At 33.7% G+C, this 23,710-nt stretch overlaps 1 protein-coding gene across 1 annotated transcript; it reads right to left on the bottom strand.

Moving 5' to 3' along the window:
* Positions 1-5,722: 5,722 nt before the first annotated feature.
* LOC128160271 (glutamate receptor ionotropic, kainate glr-3-like) lies at positions 5,723-22,931 on the bottom strand. The gene is made up of 7 exons (XM_052823566.1): positions 22,662-22,931; positions 15,361-15,390; positions 14,575-14,760; positions 11,753-11,910; positions 8,905-9,089; positions 7,520-8,223; positions 5,723-7,154 (listed from the first exon to the last, which is right to left on the bottom strand). Exons 1-7 carry the CDS (start codon positions 22,713-22,715, stop codon positions 7,059-7,061), a joined length of 1,413 nt encoding a protein of 470 aa, XP_052679526.1. The 5' UTR covers positions 22,716-22,931; the 3' UTR covers positions 5,723-7,058.
* Positions 22,932-23,710: the final 779 nt, after the last annotated feature.

The following is a 23,710-nucleotide window of genomic DNA, read 5'->3' as shown; positions in this document are numbered from 1 at the left end:
ATTAAGCAAATCATGAATGAATAAAAGATCATTTTATTGATTGAAAAATTAACGTCACTTTCGAAACTTGAAATTATTATACTTTTAAACCACATTTTGATTTCATTAATGTTCATGTGCGTAGGCAATATATTCGTGTTAATAAAGTATCCAATGGATAAGTTTTTTTGGAGGAAAGAACAGTCATGATCTTTTGAAATAAATTTTCCCTGTCTGGTTTTGTGAAGTATCTTGACAACTGATCTGAGTAATACAATCATCCTACCTATAATATTTTGTTACAACCTAGGATTGAACCCATGTCTTATCTCGCTTTGAAAATAAAGAGATAAGAAAGATGAATGCAAACATTTGCTGAACAATATGGAGAAAGCAGTTAGGCTAAAAAGAAAAATAAGACATTTATCAAACTGAAGAGAAAACCATGTGCGTTTTCCACCAAGCATATAAACTCTTGATAAAATCCTAGAAAATTCATATAAAATCTTTTACTTAAAAAAACACCGATGTTTGACAACAATGAACATGATCTACGTTAGATATTACAAATACAGTATCTAAAAAAACTTATTTTATTGTAATTGATTTATTGAAAATTAGCACTGTATTATTGTAGCTTAATTTAAGTAAGAAAAACAACTGTAATAAGTATTCATTTGACCAAGTTCTACAAATAATTCGGACTTTGGTCTCGGTTTTTTTTTTCTGAACCAATGTTGCACATTGTGATTCTTGTAAAAATTTCAATACTCCAGTTCATGTAAACGACGTGTTCTTTCAGTATAATACGCAGTAATTAGTAGATCTGTTTAAAACAGACAGTTGTGGAATTCTAGCATCAAATAACCGTTTTTGGTTGCCATGGTGATTTCATACACTCTTTCTAGAAAACATATTGAAAAATAGTTTTAAAAAATTTCTGAATCGGTAAATGTAAAGCTTAAGTGTGCATGAATTTGCGCATCAATCTCATGAAAATTATATTTTATTTACATGTCTGATCATTTCACCTTCATTTAGGTAGATTTTACTGGAATATCTAGCTTCAATGAGACTGTTCCCATGTAGTGAGTTGTGTTTGTCTTTTCTCACTATAACCATGATTTAGTTTGCTTTGGTGTAACTTTGTTGTAGTTTTTTGGCCGCCATGTTGCTGTCTATAGTTTGCTATACCTGCCGTCTGTAGAAAAATATACGACGATCAAGAGGAACGTTTTATAAAATAGCGTCGTTGTTATTTTACATGTATTCCAATGAAAAAAACAAATATTTGAGAGTTGATTTTAATCAACTCTCCTATGCAGTTACTCTGGCAAACCGAAAGTGAAACAGTGTTTGGACCTAAGCACAAATCATCACCGCTGACAAGACGTAGATCTTGAAAATGATAGACAAATTCGGTGCTGTATGCTGTACTATTGTTTTTCAAAAGAAAAGTATCTGTAAATGCCTTGAAAATAGTCAGATTTTATATAGTACGAACAATTCAATTGTTTTTTGTAGTTGCATGTATTCCTACGCTAGAGTTCAATAAAGTCTCGTTCAACCAGACGCTCGGCTGTCTCCGTAAATCTCCGACAATCAGAGAGTCTTGGTAGTCGGAGACAGTCGAGCGTCTGGTTGAACGAGACTAGAGTTCAATATTGCTTGGATCCAGACGTGTACAATTTTTAAAAAACATTTCGATTACTGATACACAGTTTGATGGAATTAATTCTATCTTTAAATATAACACAACATGATTCATATGGGGTTTTCTCGAAATTCTGGTCGGAAAAGTCTGAGAATTCATTTTATAAAAATTTGCATAACGTATCGTTGTTTTAAAAATTGATAATAATCAATAAAATCAACTCCCGACAGTGCTTTAGCTCTTTGATTCTACACATTTGCCTAAACAATCAGTAAAAAGCCTAATAAGTAATAAATTAAAGTATACTGTCTTTAGAAGCATGGTAACATTCCTCACATATCTAGCTTATATCAATATTATGACAAACAAAATAGTGTAATTTATATTTTTACTTCGAAAGGCAAATGGAACTCCCGGAAAATGAGAAGAAAAAATTCCGTTTGTTATTATAATCGTTTTTATGCTATCATAAATTTTGCTCCTTTATTACAGGTTAACCGTTTCAGTTTATGCTCGGAACAGGTATGGCGATTGAAGTCATTGTGAAAGAAAGGGTAAGTGTCCTGTTGTAAATTTTGTATTTATACACCCACCCAGTAAATTCAAAACTTTTTATTTAAAAGCTACTTACAATCTTTACTATAATTCATTTTGATATCAAGTCATGTAGTTTTAAAAACAAGTTCTCGTGTAAATTTTGAATATACTGGGTGGGTGTAAATACAAAATTTACAACATGACTTAAGAATCAAGTACATCCTAAGAGCTTTAAAAAATTGATGGACTATTTAAGAAAGAAGAAAAAGAAAGCTGCATCGAACAATCTCCAAAACATTTAGATAATTAACAATGTATACACTTTATATGATTCAATTTTATGTGCATAGGCAAATGTTTTAGTGAATTTAAAGAATGTAGTGAAACTCAATTGCAAAAATGTGTCACTTTGCCAATCATTAGCCTAGGCATTATTATTTTGCAATATAATTTAAAAGTGATCGTATACGTTGGTTTACACTATACATGATATTAACTTGAATAATTGATAGTGTAGGATGTTTATGTATTTTTAGGAACAATAAAAAATCTTTTATTTAAGAGTTTTGTATTTGGCGGCATGCTGGGTCGCGATGACGCTATGACAGCCTACATGAACACGGTATCAACAATGAATTGCCATGGGCAACAGGAATTCAATCGGACGATTTACCTTCACCACGCCCAAAAGTTGTAAGATTGACAGAAAACAAACCAAACTTCAGTTTACCTGCTGAATATGGTGATTGTGATTAGATCAAAATTTAAACATACCTATAAAGGTCGTATTTATATACCACGTTACGAAAACGCCATTGTTGGAAGAAAAAAAACCAATCGAGTGGTGCTGACTATGTTGCATAAAAACGCGGGTTTTTTTTTACGGCAAACACCGACTATCCATGACAACATGTGCCATACATTTAATTTATGCTACTGATTTTTTATGCTTAAGGATCAAGTTTTATCATTCGAAATATGTTGTGAAAACACCGTGACAGGCAAAAGGAATGCTACTAGACAGGTGTATTCTTCCATGGTTTTATCTTACATGTAGACGCTTATATACAAGTACTTTCAATTATGGGGATACACGGTATTGCGATGAGCTGTTTTTGTGGACTTGCGTTGTGATATGACGCAAATATATGAATAACTGATAAAGTTATCTGACAAATACTTATTATACGCTCCATAATATGTACATTGTTTTCCAGTTTTTATTAAAGATTTACGGTAAAAAAAACATATCATCCATAATTTTTGTTATCGGATATACATGTAAAATGTAAATATCATATTAAATTTTAAACATTTTTTGGCTCCCTTTTTCATTTATTGGAAGCTTTAAATTGCGAGATTGATATTGAAACTCAACAGACAAGGTTTTGAACTCTTTATAACAGGACTTTTACAGGTAGACAAACGCGACTTTAAAAATTGTCTTTGCCTTTTTATTAATTTGTTTGTATTTTCAAAGAGAAAAAAGTGCGATATTGATAATGAAAATAAATAGATACGGTTATGCATTCCGTATAACAGGATGTTTTCACATTTCAAGCGAAGGTGACTCAAAGATTTTTGTTGTTGCTTTTTTATTCATTTGTTTTTTTAAATCAAGAAACTGAAATTAAAAAAAAAATTCCTTTTGTTTTAATTTTTCAATTTTTTTTTTTTGGGGGGGGGGGGGGGGGGGGGGGGCAACGGTCGCTACGTTCAATACCCGCATGAATCATCAAAGAAAGCACTTTATTGTTTATATTTACATCTTTCTTTAAACAAAGTCATGAACTGATCGTAATTAAAGAGTAAAGAAAAAGATAATTATTATTGTTAATAAACATCAGCATGGGAATTTAAGTGTAATATGATCAGCATGAGTATTTCCTGCACTCCTTGGTTTTTCTTGGGTCGCTGAAGGTTTCGACCGTAAATTCGATAAACTGGTTTTATCTGGATCGTGTAGATTTTTGTTCTTGAAAGTTTCTATAAAGCTGTGAATTACAATCAATTTTCTCAAGAAATAGAGGATATCATACTTAGTGGATGTTAATTTATAACACCGAACCTTCAAAATTTTGGCAATCCTCGAAAATTGGCCACTGTAAACTCAATCCTTTCACAGCATTTTATAAGTAATACAATGCATAAATGAAGAGATTCGCTTCTTTTTTATTTCATCGAATGTCTATTTTTAATAAACAACAGAAAACTATATACATTGGTACATCCACATTTACCATGCAAAGTATAAAGATGATTATTTAGTCCACTCATAATGCAATAATCTCACGACATCGACTCTAAAATAAACAAAAAGTGCTCAATTTCAAATGAAAAAAAAATATATATTACATAAATATAATATACATAATTATGAAAATTAACTTAAATGAATAAAAGTATGTTTATTTTCACATAGTTCAATCTGCCCCATTGTTTACTAAGATTCAAATTTTAGTTCGGTGTTTTAAATAAAATTTTGTTCATTACGACATGACCTCATTTGACAATTGAAGCGTGTCAATTTCTCCATAGAACTCTTTCTTACATATATTTTCTAGCAAAGCGTCTCCGACAAGCAGATTCAGTATAGAGGGAATTCACTTAAATTGATATTTGAAAATGAATAATATATACATGTTAAAACCATTTAATGGTTTGAAAGCGCGTATTCCTAGAGGAAAATTTGAAGGCTCAATGTGTGTACAAACATTGATTTTTTTTTTAAAGCAAAGACTCAAAGTTGAAGTGAAAGCCATCCCCCTTCCCAGTTTGTTGGGTATGATATATAATTTTAAAAAAAAAGTGAAAAAAAGAAATGAGACAAAAATGAGGTATCATATAGACTAGATAATCGAATACTTATATTTCAATGAAATCAAATTAAATGTAGTAATTAAATCTCAAATTTACTACACCACACTACGCATATCAAATATTCATTGAAGTGAAATACATGTACTTCAATTTGTATAAAAACGAAACATTTGAAAGTTATTACATCAATTCCAATGTAATGGCCTCAACAGATCAGACTAAATAGGATATTTACTGAACTACTGAACTACTTAACAGTTTGTGAACAATTTAAACATTTGAAAATTCATTTCAATTTAAAAAAAATTCAATAAAAAAACCCCAACAAGAGCAATATAATTTAAGCACACTTCAGGCTGAAAAATGACGACATGACTGACATTGTATCAAAAATACAGATATACATGCAAGATGTCATTCGAAAAGACGTGGTTTGTTATAAAAATTTTATAATAAATTTGAAATTTTAGATTAAAATAGAAAAACATAACAAAACCTAAATTGCTTCCAATCGAACCCCCCCCCCCCAACAAAAAATAAACAACAAAAAAACAAAAACCCCAAAACCAAAAAAAAAAAAAATCAAACCAACAAAAAAACCAACCATGGGTTAGGTTGAAATATAAAAAATGTTTAAGAAATGCGACAGTTGACTAGGAACCTAATTGATATTTTGGTATTGAGATTGTTATAGTGTAGATGAAAAAAAAATCACAACACAAACAAGTAGAATAACACTAATAACGATTTTAATGCCCTTTTGTTTTGATGAAGAAAACTAATAATCATGCCATTCAACTTGTGAATGTTGACAATGTAAATGAATGAATTGGGAATCAAGACCCTAAAGAAAGGGCAGGGATGACGGGGGTGTGGGGTGTGGGTGGGGATTCTTAGCCTAACGGCGATGGCAAGACTGTGCAAGGAAAACTGTACTGTATACTAGTATTTATATTTAGGGCTACGTATTCAAATCTGGCGATTTTAAAATAGCTGGGGCTTGATGGATGAGTGTGACCATATTAAAACTGTATACTGAATTTATTGATCAAATCGAGAAGAGATCCTTAAATGAAAAATGTAGCCAAGGGAAATATTCATTTAAAGACTATATTTATAAATTTTTTCTTTACCGAAATACCAGAATAATATCTAATATTTTGAGATATATCTGATTGGTAATTTATTGACCATTCGGCCTCCTTAATTAATATGATTATTATACTTCTAATTAAGCTGGCAGCGATGTTTAAGTTCATCCTGTATAATAAGTGTATATATACACGTACGTTTTAGTTGGAAATCAATAATTTCGTTAGATATTAAATATGGCTATCAAAACCGAACCCTTTATGAAAAAAAAAAATAGCTATACAACTTAAATTAAGCACCTTATATTAATTTCACAGTTGAAATCACATTTTTCAACTGATAGAGAGCATTCAGAGCGAACTCGTGTCTAAATCAAAACGTTTTAATCGGTCTCGTTGTATTGAAATGCTTTGAGCAAAGTCTGCGTAATCTCAATCAACAGGTACTCAGTTATACTGATGCAGCCCACAAAGATAGCAACAACCTTGGAGGAAACGTCAAGTAATATTAAATATCCCAATGACGCATTTCTGTCTCATGTTGTCGTCTGCTAATGCACGAATGGTTATGAAAGTAGATAAAATTGAAAACACAACTGTTTTCAGTTACAAGTAGTTGATCTATGATGAAAGTGACAACCCTTGTTTGAAACATGAATATGATTCAACGATTGAAATTTCATTTCATTGAATAAAAAACCCCCATAAATTTGATATCGTCAAAGGAAAGTAGATGTACACTGTAATTTCGAACATGATTTTTACGCACTATCAATCTAATGGAATTACTTTAACACATTGTGTTCTTAATATTCATATATACATGTACAGATATTTTTCGCCGTGGATTTGTTTACAGTTTACGACATTCAACACAGATGTGTTTTTGTTTCTTTTGAAATCAGCACTCTCACCGAATTGGCTATAAATTGTTTAGCCGGAAGTGATTGGCGATAGCCGGAAGTTAATGAATTTTTTCAACACTCCTCAGCAATTGGCGCTTTCTCCTCCTCTGTTCCTTCTGTCAATGCATTGTCGCCATTTGTAGTTTTCAGTTTAATCGGCCCTTCTTTCTAAAAATAAAGAAGATGTTATCTTAGGATTCATCAGTATTCGTTGAATGACAAATTTCGTGGATTCTGTTGTTGAGAAGGTCCACGAAATTAAATGTGCATTGAAATACAATATCTAATAACAAATTGGATTGAAAGGATAATTGACCACGAAATTATGTATCTTTGAAAATGATTTTCACTAAATCCACGAAAACTGATGCCAAAAAATATTAATCTTATGAGTGTACAGTGAAACTTCCATGGATGATTCCTAAATCCGGACACAAATATTAACTGAACACTAAAATATCGTATAAAATGCGATTAATATCATTGTGTAACACAAATACATTAGACATCGACTTAAAAAATTGTTAACTTACCTTAGCTTTTTTTCTTGCAAGATAAACTTCAACCAGTAACATGATGACTCCAACGATAATACCAAGTAGAAGTAAAATGAACGCTATGGACAAGTCAATAGTATTCAATGGACGCGCAGGCGTCAACAAAGTAACTTCCGGTTTATTCAAAAACTCGCTCAGGGGTTCTGAATTACAGTTGTTTGGCCACCATTTTTGGCGGAGATCCTTCAGTGGCACTTTGTTCATGCTTGATGACAGCTCAGAACATAGTGTTGCGTCACTACAACCTATAGCTTGTTCTGTCGGGTCGATCCGCTCCCCGACCACCATGACGCTACAGTCCCGTCCCGCGAAATAGTCTGCCACGTGACCTTCCATAATGGCAGCAAACTTTCCTTGGTACGACTTAACTCTTTCAAAGCCCTCCTCGTCTGTTTCAAAAAGATTGTCAGGGTCAGATCTTGAGATGAAATGCAGTCGATTTAATACAGGGTCATTGCTGCGCTGCAGAAAATTGTCCCAAGATTTCGTCCCATAAGCAACGTCGGACTGTAGTTCCATTTGATGGAACGTCTTGAACGGAAGAATCGGCTTGTCTGGCGTCCTGGCGATCAGAAAGGACGCCAAGTTGGCGATGTAGGCAGTGATCATAAACAGAACAAAGCTCATCCACATTGAGGTAAGAAATCGGCCTCCCGGTGACCTTGGGGCTTCTTTAAAACCTAAAATCACAGAACAAATTTGAATGTGATAACGTTTTAAATTTCTTAATTTCTATAATTTCTTAACTAATCTAAAAAGTTTCTTCAAGAAATACCAGGTACTTCATTGCACTGTTTTTTACATTCTTTTGAGTAATTGTGACATAACACAGGCAAGATATCGTAAACTGTTCTTAAACGTTCCTCGAATTCTTATTAGATTTCAGCACAAGTGTTTAGAGAATCTGATAGTTATCACCATTAATCACCGAAACTGGTGTAAATTTCTGATTAAATATACATTAAACTAAGTAAATTTTCGGCATTCCAAAATGAATTTCTTTGCTACGCCCTCTTATTCGTCTCGCCTATCATTTCAACGTTATCATTTACTTTGACACAAAATGTCGGAATTTGGAGAGTATATGTTTTGTTCTGAATCAATGGTAGGAAGAACCTATATGAGAAGCAATGTTTCCGAAATACATCGTTCGATAGACAATCCTCACCCTTAAATGAATTAATTACGCTTCCACTATGATCCCATTTTCTTAAACTTTGAAATAAACAAACTATGTCATTGTTGTGATTGAATGCTATAATACTGCATTAAAAACAAATTAAGTGACTAATTCTAGTTTTGGTAAAAACAAATCTACACCAGTGATTTCAGTACTTTGATTATCATTCAAAACCGCTTACCCTGCCAGCATACGGTGGTATGGACGAAGAACAGTGCGTTGTTGACTGTGAAGCTGTCCCGGCTGTTCGTTTTGTCCTCGGGCTCGGGAATCTTGCTCCACTCCGAGGGGCTGTAGCGGTTAATGATGGCCAATAGTATACCTACTATCATACAGACCACCATTAGCATCACCCAAACGTCTCCACTGTAATATATTTTAAATTTTAGATTTAAATTTGGAAGAAGATGGGTGGATAAGGCGTGTAAAATGCCCATACGCGGTCGGACAGGCTACCGAAAAATTAAAGTATCAATAAATCTGATGTTGTTTTTTTTTAAATCATTGAAAACAATAATATATATTTAACGAATCATTGATTTTTAACCTATAGGTATGTTCAATACTTAGAATATGTTGACTCAAACATGTCTGTGCTCCATATTTTTCTCATAGTCTAATTAAGGTCTATTGGAAAACAAACCGATTTCAATTAACAAAAAAGTGGAGAGATGACCCACTATACATTAAAAATATCATTTTGTATCCCAACAATTGAACGTTTTGAAAAAATAATACAAGTGTGTTAGTTCGTGACCTTAGTCACACATAATATTTAAAAAGCCCACTTTGTTGTGTCTGAAATGGCTCAGTGGTTAGAGCACCTGGTATAAGCTAACCTTATATATCTAGGGTTTTTATGTTACGGTTCGATACCACCATAATTTCCGACAATATTTTTTTTCTTATTTTTTGTTAAAGATATTAAAAACTGACTATAGTTAGAAATTTTGCTTTTGCAAAGTTTTATTTTAATATATTTGAATAGATTTAATTGGGGAAAAATAAATTCAAAATTGTATTTCACCCCTAAACCGAATGGGCATTTGCGCCATCTTATTCCCCCATCTTCTTTAAAAATCATTTAATTTGTTGTTTAAATTCTCATCGAGATAAAAATCAAACTGTGTTTGCACTTTAATGTAAAATTGGAATGGTACTTTTGAAATAAAAAAATGTTATTTACATTCTATTGGAGATAATTTTAAACTGCGTCAACCCCTCACGCCCCCCCCCCCCCCCCCCCCCAAAAAAAAGGAATTAAATTAAAATTTATTGATTATTTACAGAAAGAACTTACAACTGATAATCACTATTCCCAAACAGTTTAAATGAGTTTGAATATGTTGATGTTTAACATTAATTATGAACACTGATCTGAATATTAATTATAGACTAAGATAGAATTTAGACTTTAATTTGGTCGTAACTTTTTTTTCTTCTCTTTTTGTTTAACTGATCACAAAAACTTCCTGTTTTGAATATAATATCTTTGTCCTACAAGAACGAGAAAGGTGCGAATGCATAAAGGTCTTGTCTACGTTTTGGAGGGGGGATGGGTGGGTGGGGTTGTTGGTGGGAGTGGAGTGGCGCCTCATACTCTTTGCCATTAGGTCAACAGAACAAGAAAAGAACTGAGTAAAAAAGGTTACACTTTTATAGCTCTGTGTACGACCTTTGTCCTTAATTAAGTTTAAAATACGTGTTTCTCCAATGATTTTTAATTGGGGACTTGCGTCACGATATTGTTTGGTTTAAACAAGGTAATTGCTACAGTTGAGAGGCATGTCAATGTTCATGATCTTTGTGATAGGTTTTTTCTCTCTTTCTTTCTGCCTTTAAGATTTCTATGAAAAGCAAAACCATAGAGCGCGTGAGCATGCTCAAAATAAACGGTAGGTTAATTGGAATTTTATCTGAAGTTTATCTCAGTAGGCATTTCATAGAAGATCACAGTGAAAAGTTGAGATATTTTACACCACATAATAGATAAGAAACTGTTCGACATCGTAGAGAATACAGAAATGGGAGAAAATGGTCGTGTGTTTTGGGTTTTTTTGTTTTTCTTTCACTTTGTTAGAAAACAATGGATCACTTGACATAAGAGGTTGAAACTCAGACCCCCACCCTTCAAAAGAAAAAATATATAAGGATAATAACCCCTCTCCTCTCCCAGCTGAAACAAAAATACTTGACATACGAGTATGAGAATTGAGGACCCCCCCCCCCCCCCCTCTCCCCCAAAGAAAAAAAATGAAATAAGAGGATGAAACTCAAGACCCTCTTTTCCTTTAAAAACAATGTTTTGTGTTGTTTTTGTTTGTTTTGTTTGTTGTCTTTAGTTGTTGATCTGATCTATTATTGGTTTGCATTGGAGGCTGATACGAGATACGAAATACGATCGAGTTTATATAATTATGTCCTTATTTGTTAAAACTGTCTTTACCATGGGCACTTATATCATTGTTGTTTTCTCTTTATCAGATTTATCGACAATAAAAATGTGTGTAATTATCCTCGATGAAATTGGACCATCATACCATACATGTGTGGAGGAACCTGGGGCCGCCACACCAGGATCCTCTTACTGCTGTGAAATACAGGGCTGGTAAAACTCTATAAAAATTTGAGCAACATACCTACCCAATATGTTAGCTGTTTATGTTTAATTAAGGTCACATGGAAATTAAACCAATATTAAATTTGGAGTACAGTTAATTTCATGAGCGTTATAATTGCTTAACCGTAAATTATGCATATAAATTGGCTAAAAAAAAATTCCCCCTTAAAAAAGCAACCTAGAAAATAACGAAAGAAATAAAGAATATCCTACAAAACAACTTGGCCATTTTTGCTCGCAAAAAGTAACTATAATTTTCTCACGAGCAAAAATGGCCTGGTTGTTACATTAATTTTGTAAAGGAAGTAGCAATAGTGATAAGTATATAATGGCATTTATAATGAAGTGTAAATAAAATTATATTATTGCGTTTTCTTCTACACAGTTTTTAATTAATGGAGACATATACCTAAAAGGTTGAAACAGGACAACCAGGCCGTTGTGTGGAGGAACCTGGGGCCGCCACACCAGGATCCTATTACTGCTGTGAAATACGGGGCTGGTAAAACTCACGTCCATCTTCCTGGCGTCTGTTACTGTCAGGTCAGCGGCCGCCAAATCTGCTTTCTTAAAAAGAAAGTGTTATAAAATATGAACATCCCTGGATATCAGCGTGAAACAACTGTGTTTTTGTTTAATTAAAATGATATTTGATTTAATCTAAGCAAAAGAAACAAAAGTAACAAAAAAGACCAAAAACACCCCCCCCCCCCCCGCAAAAAAAAAAGAAAGAAAAAACCCCAACTAAGTAACACCAAAATTTGTTTAGAAATTTTTCAAATTGTCTCATATCAAAATTTTCAGACTAAGATTTGCATTTCTATTAGTAATTTAGTTATTTTTTGCGAGAGAAAGCGTAGGTGAAATAAATTGAATAACTGATAAGAATAGTAAACGTGTTTGATAGATTGAAACCCACTGCCGCCTACGACATTTTTAATGAAAACGAACACGTTCACTTTCAGTTATCTTTAAAGATTCTTTAAAAAAAAAAATCAGATATATTTGACGGAAAAAATAAATGTCAAAACCGATAAATAAAATAGGACGTATGGACAACATCAAAACCTCATAAATTTGTTTACACAGTCTTCTGTGTGTGGAGAAAGAAAAGAAGACGGAAGGCAAAACAAAAGTGCTCTTTGTCATACGATACATTAAATTGGGCGTATAACCTACAAAGTTTTCTCCTACAAACCAAAAAAATGTGAGCGCGATTTTTGAACCTTTGCCAAGCTTACCAAGCTTTCTAACTCCAACACAAGATGATAACAGCTAATGCCATTGGCAAGGACGACTTGATGCTTAAAGTTTGTTTTTACCACCCCACCCACTCCCTTCAACTAATTAAATAAATGAAGTCGTTTATAAACCAATTCCTAGGGACTTATCATATTACCAACAGTGTTTTTTTTACTACCGCAACAAATTCAAAAGTATATTCATGCCAATCATTATTTCTAGAAAAGCAACTCTCTCCCAGATTTATAGAAATCCATCAAATACCCAAATAAAATCAAACAAAAATAAAGAAAACAGACTCTAATGAAAATTCGGTTAAAAGTTCAACTGCAAATACACACTGTATATAGTTCGTTTTCCATGACCATTATTCATTTTCATTATTAACCAATTTTTCTTTTGTTTTTCTTTTAAAATTTAAAAACATTTCTTTTTCCCTGTCCTTTCATATTTTTGTGTTCTCTTGAAGAGAAAAAGTCGTATTTTATGTATAACGCATGTCACATGTCTAATTCATGATCCCAAATAATTCAGTCTTGAAATGATTGTTGGACAACAACTACCCTCCATCCTAACCCCCCCCCCCAAATAAAAATATAAAAAATTCCCACAAAAAAGAAAAAAAAAAAACAAATTGTGTCAAATTCAAAAAAGGAAACATTATAAACGAAAAAGTACCCTAAAAAATAAACAAACTCTTCGCTTTGAAATATCTAGCTAGCGCCACAGGCCAAGGTGAAATTAATTAGATACTGTGACGAATCGTCGCGCTGCGCCTACGCATCTTCCGGTAGAACAGGCCAGTAATCCTTCAGTAAAAAACCAAAAGCTTTGAGAGACAAATCGTGTTATATAAAGTGTCAGGCACACTAAAACTGTCCGTTCTATTATGCAATTCTCGCTCCGCGATTAAAATTTCAAATCTGAAAATTGTATATGCAAAGTACAAAAAAAATTAACTTTATTCTTTGAAAACCATGTGCATTCATGAGCATGCATTGAGGTATTAAGGTTAGGGAATGTCAATCACTGCGTGTTGTTGTATTGATTTTACAATGCCCCCGGCATATACGGCTCATCCGTTTCCCTTGCGTTTAATCAAAGGAAACGGGTTGGGCAATTAAACGGTGCAACAATACAATAAAATACTATGTAAAAAATGATATCAGGAAGTCAGTTGAAAATCAAATCACAATACGAATTTATCAACGATATTATAATACAAATATCGAAAAATATATTAACTATCAAAATGTGCAAATATCCTTCAATCTTTCATTGCTTAAAGCTTTATTTTACACAAGATGCCTAAATTTACTAGAAAGACTGATTAAAACTATTTACATATATTTTTTTTTTAATTTTGAAATAATGTTTTGAATTAATAAAATGGCATAGAGCTTGATATGATATTTATGTTGGCCAAATAAAAATTTTCATCAATACTTATTTGTCTTTTAGACATGGTCTCCCTGAAGTTATTCATATCAATTCTTACAACTGTGAATTTGAAAATAAAGAAATGTTACACTGAACGATTTCAGTTTAAAAAATGACACGTAGATTGTGGAGCAGGGCGTCACGGCCCTTGTTTTGATTCACTGTACAATTATATGGTTTTTCCTTTGCTATTTCAAATTATCATTATCATTTGTTTGGATGTAATTCCTATAAAATGTGCTAAAGTAACTATTACAAGAACTATCTCTGATCTCGTCTCGATCACTGTCAAAAAAGTTATTACCGGAAGCTCACAGAATTTATCTACCATTCTATGACGTCACTTCAATGTGCGCGTCAAATATGTAAGATACATTTATCATTACGTACCAAACACTGATCATCATACCTTCACATGAATAGAAAACTGACATGGCAGCTGTAAGCCATGTTCAATTTGTACATGAAACAACATTTTTCAAACATATTTTCTCACACTGAATAAAAATCAGGGGAGTTTCATGTATTGTACACGCTGACTGTTCTAACCTTGCTGACGAGCTGTCCCATCATGCCATTCCAGTTCCCTTTGTCGTCCTTGACCCCGTAGACGCCATCTTGTTCCGGTGTAATGGAGTAAGTAAAATTATTTGCTTCAGCGAGAGCGTCCAGCACGTCCACTGTGTATCCCTCATACTGACCGGGGGACCCAGTTTTCATTAAAAATGGAGGCCTCTAAAATTGGAGATAATAAGATTTGTTCAAGTCCATCCCATGCAACTGTAATGACGATAATATTCTTCGATTTTGGCGATTACTAATCAGGAATGAACATTATTTTTCTAATCAAAATATCTTATGGACCGCGTGTATCAAGTATCATGGCTGTTTCGTGCTTTATAGATGTGTTTCTTTTCATCTTTATTTAAAGCATCGCTTTGCATCATATTCTGAAATAATTATTTTCAAGGGATATTAAAGTTCATGGAATCCAATCGTACTTTTCCTTTTTCATACAATCCATGCTTTTAAGTAAACAGCTGAGGTTTATGTCGTTGTAGATCGATAAGTGATTGAAACAAAGAAAATATGTGCTTTTTGTAAGCTTAAAAATGAAGCTATTTGGATAAAGTCAAGGGAATCATAGGTTGATCATAAAGATTATAAAGCTGATGGCAGTTGAAATAAAAACAAAGAAGTAACTGTGTGTCTAATGGATTTTCACTCATCTGATTATGAACTAACACAATGTTCGCAGTGATTGGCCTTAAGATTTGATCACGTTCAACACAGTTTTAATTGTGACGTAATTGGGGCGTGTTCGATTTGACATACCAGTATCGAGGTAACTTTCAGTTCCTTCCCCTGAAAAAAAGAAGAATGAATACATATGAAAAGAAATGCAAATCTTTTAATCTTGATATAAAGAATTTGTTATATATTTGGATTCATTTGGCATGTAATCAAGTTTCTTGTTTATTTATATATAGGAAGTTACATTATACAGACAGACAACAACCCGGAAAGAAAATGGCTGGGCACTTAACCAATCAAAAAACAGCTGAAATGCTTCCTGTCAAACACAGCTTGTCCGCCCAAACAACCTCGGTAGTCTAACTGTTTTTATACAGGTCAACGACTCAATTTAATTACATCTTTAGCTGAAGCCGATCTCTCTCAAGAGGTGTGAGATTGGCCATTTCCTCATTTTCTGTTTTTCTAACATTACAAAGCCAAACACCAAATGCTCCATTCATCAGATGTTTAAACAGTGGGGTACCTCTCTCTTGAAAACGTGTCATAATTATAAGCTCTCTCATCACAGACTCTTCTGGGTTCAAAAGTTCTGTACTACCATCCTCTTCTTTATATTCTCCTTAAAAGTCTCTGTATTTTAACAGCGGTAGCAAAAATTACTGTCAAACTTAAAACGAGCAACTGACACTACGATTTTTAGTGTTAGTAATGAAATTTGACGATAGAAACTAAGGATATGTATTAATTTTATTAATGTTACTTAAACACGTGGTAGTGTTTGTTTCTTCTTTACATCTATTGGTTGTTATTATTGTCACCTAGTCAGGTGACAATATTGATATTCATAGCACGGGCTATGAATGACTGTGAAAGTTATTGTGTACTAGTAAAGCCATTCGAAGGCTCTTTTGCGTGCAGTCATGTAAGTCCCACCCACTCGCCCTTTGCTTCGTATTGTATAATATATAGCTGTATCCACTGTCTAAAATTTACAATTTTATTTTGTAGATGTGGAAGATTTGGTTTTGAAAGAAAGAAATTATTGTTATATTGGAATTAATTAAAACTGCGCTTTCAGAGCGCTTCACATACTACTCACGAGTTTGTGTTTATTTCATAAATATTTTATGTTCGTTTGAGTGAAACGAATAAGAACATAAAGTGTCTTTAACAAATTACACACCAAACCCACATAAAATTACAAATGCTCTATTGGACATAAAAATATTAAAAAAGACAAGCAACCACAACACATTTACATGCTTATATAAGGTTTGTCTTTTCATGGAGGTCGCTTAAAAATCCAATTAAGGTACCTCACTATACACATAGACTTACACTTTTTACGACACTACGTCACAAGATGACGATTTGGATTTCATTATCAATGAATCCAAATTGTATTAATCAATTTGTATTTCGTCATAGCTCAGTGGTTAAATTATCGGACTTGTGAACCGCAGATCCTGAGTCCGAATTCGGGTGGTTCTTTTGTTCATACTGTCTGAACTTAATTTTTGAAAAAGGTATTTTTAAAAAAATAAATTGAATTTTTTTTCTCCTATTTGACCTAAACATTTACTTACGTTGATATAAGGTGTACAACTGTTTTTGACAAAACTCAACAGAATTGTCCAACGAGTCAATATATATGGAAAAAACAAACAAACAAAACGGATACATATGCATGGGTGTAAAGTGATCCACAGCTAGTGTAAAATGATCCGCCACTAGTGTAAAGTGATCCACCATTAGTGCAAAGTGATCCGTAACTAGAGTAAAGTGATCCGTATCTAGTGTAACGTGATCCGTAACTGGTGTAAAGTGATCTGTAACTAATGTAAAGTGATCCGTTACTAGTGTAAAGTGATCCGTTAGTAGTGTAAAGTGATCCAGCACTAGTGTAAAGTGATCCGTTAGTAGTGTAAAGTGATCCGGCACTAGTGTAAAGTGATCCGTTAGTAGTATAAAGTGATCCGTAACTAGTATAAAGTGATCCGTAACTGGTGTAAAGTGATCTGTAACTAATGTAAAGTGATCCGTTACTAGTGTAAAGTGATCCGTTAGTAGTGTAAAGTGATCCAGCACTAGTGTAAAGTGATCCGTTAGTAGTGTAAAGTGATCCAGCACTAGTGTAAAGTGACCCGGCACTAGTGTAAAGTGATCCGGCACTAGTGTAAAGTGATCCGTTAGTAGTATAAAGTGATCCGTAACTAGTATAAAGTGATCTGTAACTGGTGTAAAGTGATCTGTAACTAATGTAAAGTGATCCAGCACTAGTGTAAAGTGATCCGTTAGTAGTGTAAAGTGATCCAGCACTAGTGTAAAGTGATCCGTTAGTAGTGTAAAGTGATCCGGCACTAGTGTAAAGTGATCCGTTAGTAGTATAAAGTGATCCGTAACTAGTATAAAGTGATCTGTAACTAATGTAAAGTGATCCACTACTAGTGTAACGTGATCTGTAACTAGTGTAAAGTTATCCGAAACTAGTGTAAAGTGAACCACCACTAGTGTATATTGAACACTACTAGTGTAAAGTAAGCCGCGACCAGTTACGTTGTAAAAAACCCTTCACTTTTGTAACTTAGTATGCTTATTTTCTTTTAGTGGCATATCACAGCAATATTTAATTTAAAAAAAAATCATTTCTTCTTAGTTATAACTTACTAAAATAAGTTACATGTAAATCATGCGCATGCAATAAAAGTAGATTTAAAATATATTTTGTTGCATGACATACATATATGTACTGTAGTTCACACTTTTGTAACAACAAAAATTCCATCAATCTTCGAAACAAAATGATATAAAAATCAAAGTACTGATAGTACTGAAAAGCGCTAACCCAGCTTATGTATGTATATAACAGATATATGTATATAACATTTCAGCTTCTGTATTCGCACTTTATCCTTATCACTACGTGGCACCCCCTGCAATGATGTTTGTAAGCCCCGTACATTAAATTCACAATAGCCCGTACGATTCACAATAGCCCGTGCAGTTATGTGCATAAACCACTGAAACTGGTTCCCTAACCAATTTTGAATAATGTATACTTTTGCCCATAGGGGGCAGTTATTCGATGCACTGGAAGTAGAAGTCTAACGACAATAAAGCGCTGAGCTATGGCTAAGCGCTTTAAAAAGACCAAAATATTTTGTGCACCATCTGTTTATGAGTTCTACGATGAACAAATCCGCTCCGCCATTTTTTATGGAACGGGATCTGATGACTTGTGTTCAATAAAGATGAAATTGACAAACCATCTGCGTTCACTTAATCTTAAAGCAGAATGTGGCCAAGAAATAAAAGGCTAGATATGAACCACGACCACATACGATACAGATACATCAAATGTTTTGTCAATTATTTGTCTTTCGTATCTATGTTTTAACCCGCATAGCGTGTAATAAAGAGTTGGAGCATTTATAGTTTATCTTACAACCAAAAAAAAATGTAAAGATTCATTTGCCTGCATGACGAATTGGTATATATAGGTTTTATTTTATCGCTCGAAATAACAGTTGAAATAAGCGTCGACATTCTAGGTTAGCTCACATTTAGCCCACGGCTTTATTAGAAGTTTTTATCGATTTACCATCATTGTCAGATAAAGGTAATTTTTAAAATACATAGTGGCCTTTTTTTTTAAATCAGTGACGCTCGGTGTGTATAATTAATTAAATCTTTATCTTTTAAGATTTCAATTTTTTAATGTACATGTAGGTCAGTTGATTTCAATGCCACCAGACATCGTGTAGAAATTAAATAAAATACGTAGAAGCTGTACTGGATGATCTCTTCACCCATGCGTGCAAACCATCTTTACTTGATTTTTTTTTTACAGACGACTTTTGTGATCTTCATAGTATTTATTCTGGTATCGTTCAGTCTTAATTCGAAACAAAATACATACATGTCCCCCCCCTCTCTCTCTCTCTCTCTCTCTCTCTCTCTCTCTCTCTCTCCCTCTCTCTCTCTGACACGATTCTATCCGTCGCCCGGCAGTTTGACCCCAATCAATGGAATCGCACGTGTTGGTCCCTGTCTGGGGCATTCATGTAAAAGTCGTGACCGCATAGCTGGTGAATAGGTCTTCCCGCCCGCTTATCCCCTACTTGACCCATAAATCCGAAATAAGATGCAAAGATTTTCTTTAAAAAATTGAACGTCTTCATTCATTGTCATTTAACACAAAGATCTGCAGGTGGCTTAATACTACCGGTGTGTTCCGAAATAGGCCAATCGGAAAAATCGTCCTGTAAACCGATGCGCAACCGAGTGCCTATCAGCGTAGGTTAAGCTTATGATATTTTAGTTTTTTCCCTAAATAATATTTTAAAATCAACATACTTGACAATTTTATTACGTTTTATTACTGAGAGAGGGGAGAATGAGAGAGAGAGAGAGAGAGAGAGAGAGAGAGAGAGAGAGAGAGAGAGAGAGAGAATATCGATATCATCAACGTGACCTTAATCACTGACCTTCGACCTTCAGGCAAAGTTTGTAAAAGATCATAAACTACATTTTCTTTTTTTCTTAAGAAAAGCTTAAGATTATTAGATTTAATTGCACACAGAATACATTGTTTTTGTAAATACTTAAGTATTCATGTAAAAACAAACCAAGATTATCAGTCCTAGGGGAAACCGGACTGATCATTAACAGTTTATAAGTTTGTAGACCCTAGATCGACTTCAATAACATTAGAGACATCGCTCTTTGGTTCTTTGGTCAGTGAAGTCTAGCGGTAATAGACTTGAGGTAAATGGTGCCCGCTGGACAGCTCGCTGATCCCAGGGTGAAGCTCTTACAGCCCGTGGTCATTCACTAGAGGGGTCGTGTTTGTTATTATAATTAGATGGCCATGCATCAGATTTAAAAGGCGGTAGCACATGTACAACAAAACATTATTAATCACAATTCAAATATAAGAATTTACCGATGGCCCTATATATATAGGCCGTTGCAATTACTCTATTTTCATCAATAAATACACCCGACCCCCTCAGATATTATCGGAATATCTATAGTTAGTACTTCACAAAGATGTATATACATTTGTGTTTCAAACTGTATTAACATTTCTGGGGTAAAAAGTTATTATTTAAAAAAGTGACTTTCAACGGGATGTTCTAATTCTAAGTGTTATGTGATAGGAAAGGCAACAGCGACAATATATGTATTAATATATATTATAAACAGATGCATTACCATTTATAACAACAAGACACTTTTAAGATATTCGGACGCTTCACTTATATCCAGAAGTCTAGACTTGGAAAGAAAGAGTTCGGATAAGGCTCCGCTAGATCAATCGCAACTTCTCGGGCATTTTCGGTAAAGCTCGGAAAAACACGTTCCGCTTGTCGAAAATGCTCAAAAAGTTGCGATTGACCACTGGATATAATTAACCTTATCATCATATTTTTCGATTTGCAGGAACATGTCATTACTTAACTCATAACATTTTCGCGTGAATAAATTTTCGTTGTTTTTTACAATCTTCTCTTGCATTCTGTTCAATACAATTTTTTCAATATCATTTTTTTTCTGTCTATGTTTCAGAGAAAAGATGAAGAAAAATATAAAAATGAAAATGCCTTATCGTGAGGACTTTGAATTGAAAAGCGAATGTGTTGTTTAGATTATTGGCAAACATTTTTTTGTAGTTAAGATATGCCGTTTTCAGACCAGGTTCAACGAAAATAAAACGTTAAAAAGTATCCACAACTCAAAGAATGAAAAAGCGATGATCAAGATATTTTTTATTCGGTGAGTTTCTTCATCTTTCCTGGTAATGAATGCAAAGGTGGACCTTCCTTCTCTTCTAACACAAGCTTACTGTCATTCTGTCAATTTCTTTTTTAAATTAAAAATTTTTCTATGCAAAATTCTCGTGGTGGAAAAAATACCTGTTTTTAAAAGTACTTAATTTAAGCGAAAAAAAAAATCGGTTGCCTTAGCGATTAGTTATTTTATCGATAAAATGAAATTTCCTCACTGAAGATTCTTAGAGTATCAAGATATAATCCTACAGATGCATGAATTGATTAAAGTCTTTATGAAGTTTATACACATACAATTATATAAAAAAAAATCATTCTAGTTTACTGTCTGCATTCTAGTGAAATACCAGGTATAATGGTTTTTGGTAATCATCCGGAGAGAGAGAGAGAGAGAGAGAGAGAGAGAGAGAGAGAGAGAGAGAGAGAGAGAGAGAGAGAGAAACTACACAATTCTTATTAACACGACTTCACTAAAAAGTAACTCCCAAAGGAACAAGATGCCATTTAGCTATATGTATCTATATTATTCAACCATTTATATATTTGTTTTAATCGTTTTGAACAATGATTCTGTAAAATTAACATCCCCAGCCCCGCAGTACATTCTTAAAATTTAATGCTCTAGCTCCGGTAGTTTCTAATTCTATTAAAAGGCAAAACAGAAACCCTAAACGTGATCAAAGAAACAAGTGCTATTAAATCAAGAAGAATGGAATTCAAATATATAATTATTTAAACGTCGTGAATAAAACCAATAAAAATACATTTATTTTTAGATTATGTTTAGAGTGTTCAAATTTACAATGAGCTATATTCGACATAATTTATGCACTTTATAGCATACCAAACTTTACGGCAAATTTTGAATTAAAATTCATGACTTGGGAAAGAGGCATGTTTTTTTGGTGTTTTTTTTTTAGTTTTATTATTTTACGGTTGAGAGAACAATGAGGTTTACAATCCATTTTTCATTCATGCTTAAGTACAACTATATTTATAAATAGGTCAATTTCTTGTTTTTGCTCAAGTGTGAATGCGTTTCTGTATATATAAGATTAAGATATATATAGATTAGAGTCGAATCTTTAATATTTTTCTGAGATGATTTACGGATTCTGAAACTGTGAAGATAAGAATTGGTTGTCTTTTGTTATTACACCTTTAGATCGACAAACTCGTGCCGTACGTGCACTGAACATGCGTGGAATGAATGAATTTTGAATTAACATGTACGTGAACTCAAATCCTCGGTCGTATGAACTTATAAATACGATAAACAATACTGAAATGAAAGTGGCATTGATAAGACTAATGTAATTTAATAACCAAACATTAAATATCTACACTCTTTTGAATGAAGGATACATGTGAATATAAGCGAAATGCTCACGTGTGACTTCAGTGCGTTTACACACGGATTTGATCGGTCAAGAGGTCACCATATTAATAATAACAATCCCATCTAGCTGACCGTCTCTTCAACACGTAAACAAAACTCGCTGGGATTGACAAGATTTTTTGTTGTTGTTTCAATTGACACAAACTGTTAGTATATGGCGGGGAAATAAAACAGTGTATATGACTTACCCATGTAAATATCGCTATGTCCAAACATAAACAAACACACAGCACCGCACGCATTTTGCCAGTTCTTGATTGTGACCCGGTCTGCACAAAATGTCGCCGTCAAATTGACCACTCGTCTAGACTCCTCCCACGATTTTTAGGTCACACGGAGACCTATTTTTCCCTCGCTATTCTAAGTCTGAAAGGCATCATTAAATGTCGATCCGTTCGAAGGCTTCTGAGAAAGCTTCTGAATCTGAGAGCGCGGAGACGTGAAGTTTTATACTACAGTACGTTCCAAAAGCCAACTCCACGCACCTGCGCGCGTTATTGCTAGACACGTAAGTTCAGTTGACAAAGCTTTGGTATCCATGATCGTGCATTTTTAAATGTGCAAAACTCTTATATACGTATTAAAATTTGGATACTTCAATTCGTATCAACTGGAAAATTATGAAATAATATCTTACACATGACATATATGTGAAATATTAAAAAAAACCCCATGCACTGATGATTTAGGGTATTTTGACATACACATTACAGTATAGATGTTTCGAGTTTATTTTATAATCATAATAAACGTTTAAATCGCGACGGTGGTCATGTGTTGGAGATGTTACATGTATTAGACAGTGGCTGAGATCATGTGTAGATCAACGAACAAAGATAAGCAAGCAATGGAAAAAAGAATTTCAAACATAACACAATGCAAAGCTACAGTATGATAAACTATGGTACGTGATGAATGGCAAAATTTTCCATGTGCGGATCCAGAATTTTTTTTTCTCAAGTGTGCGGGTTTGTGTGTGTGTGTGTGTGTGTGGGGGGGGGGGGGGGGGTCCAATGGATAATTTTTATTAGCCGACCGGGGGGGGGGGGGGGGTGTAGTCCGATGCCAATTTTATTTTTTTCCAAGGGGAAGGGCCCATATATGATCGAGATGTCGTTAATGCAACTGATTTTTCCAAAAGTGTATCAATTTTACCGTCGTCATTTTTTTTTGTATGCAATCTGTGCATACTGAGCATCGTTGTTGCATCTGTTCATTCATTTTCGTGCACAAAATT

Source organism: Crassostrea angulata, chromosome 8, assembly GCF_025612915.1.
Source record: "Crassostrea angulata isolate pt1a10 chromosome 8, ASM2561291v2, whole genome shotgun sequence".
Lineage (NCBI taxonomy): Eukaryota > Metazoa > Mollusca > Bivalvia > Ostreida > Ostreidae > Magallana > Magallana angulata.
This window is presented reverse-complemented; position numbering and strand designations above follow the sequence as displayed.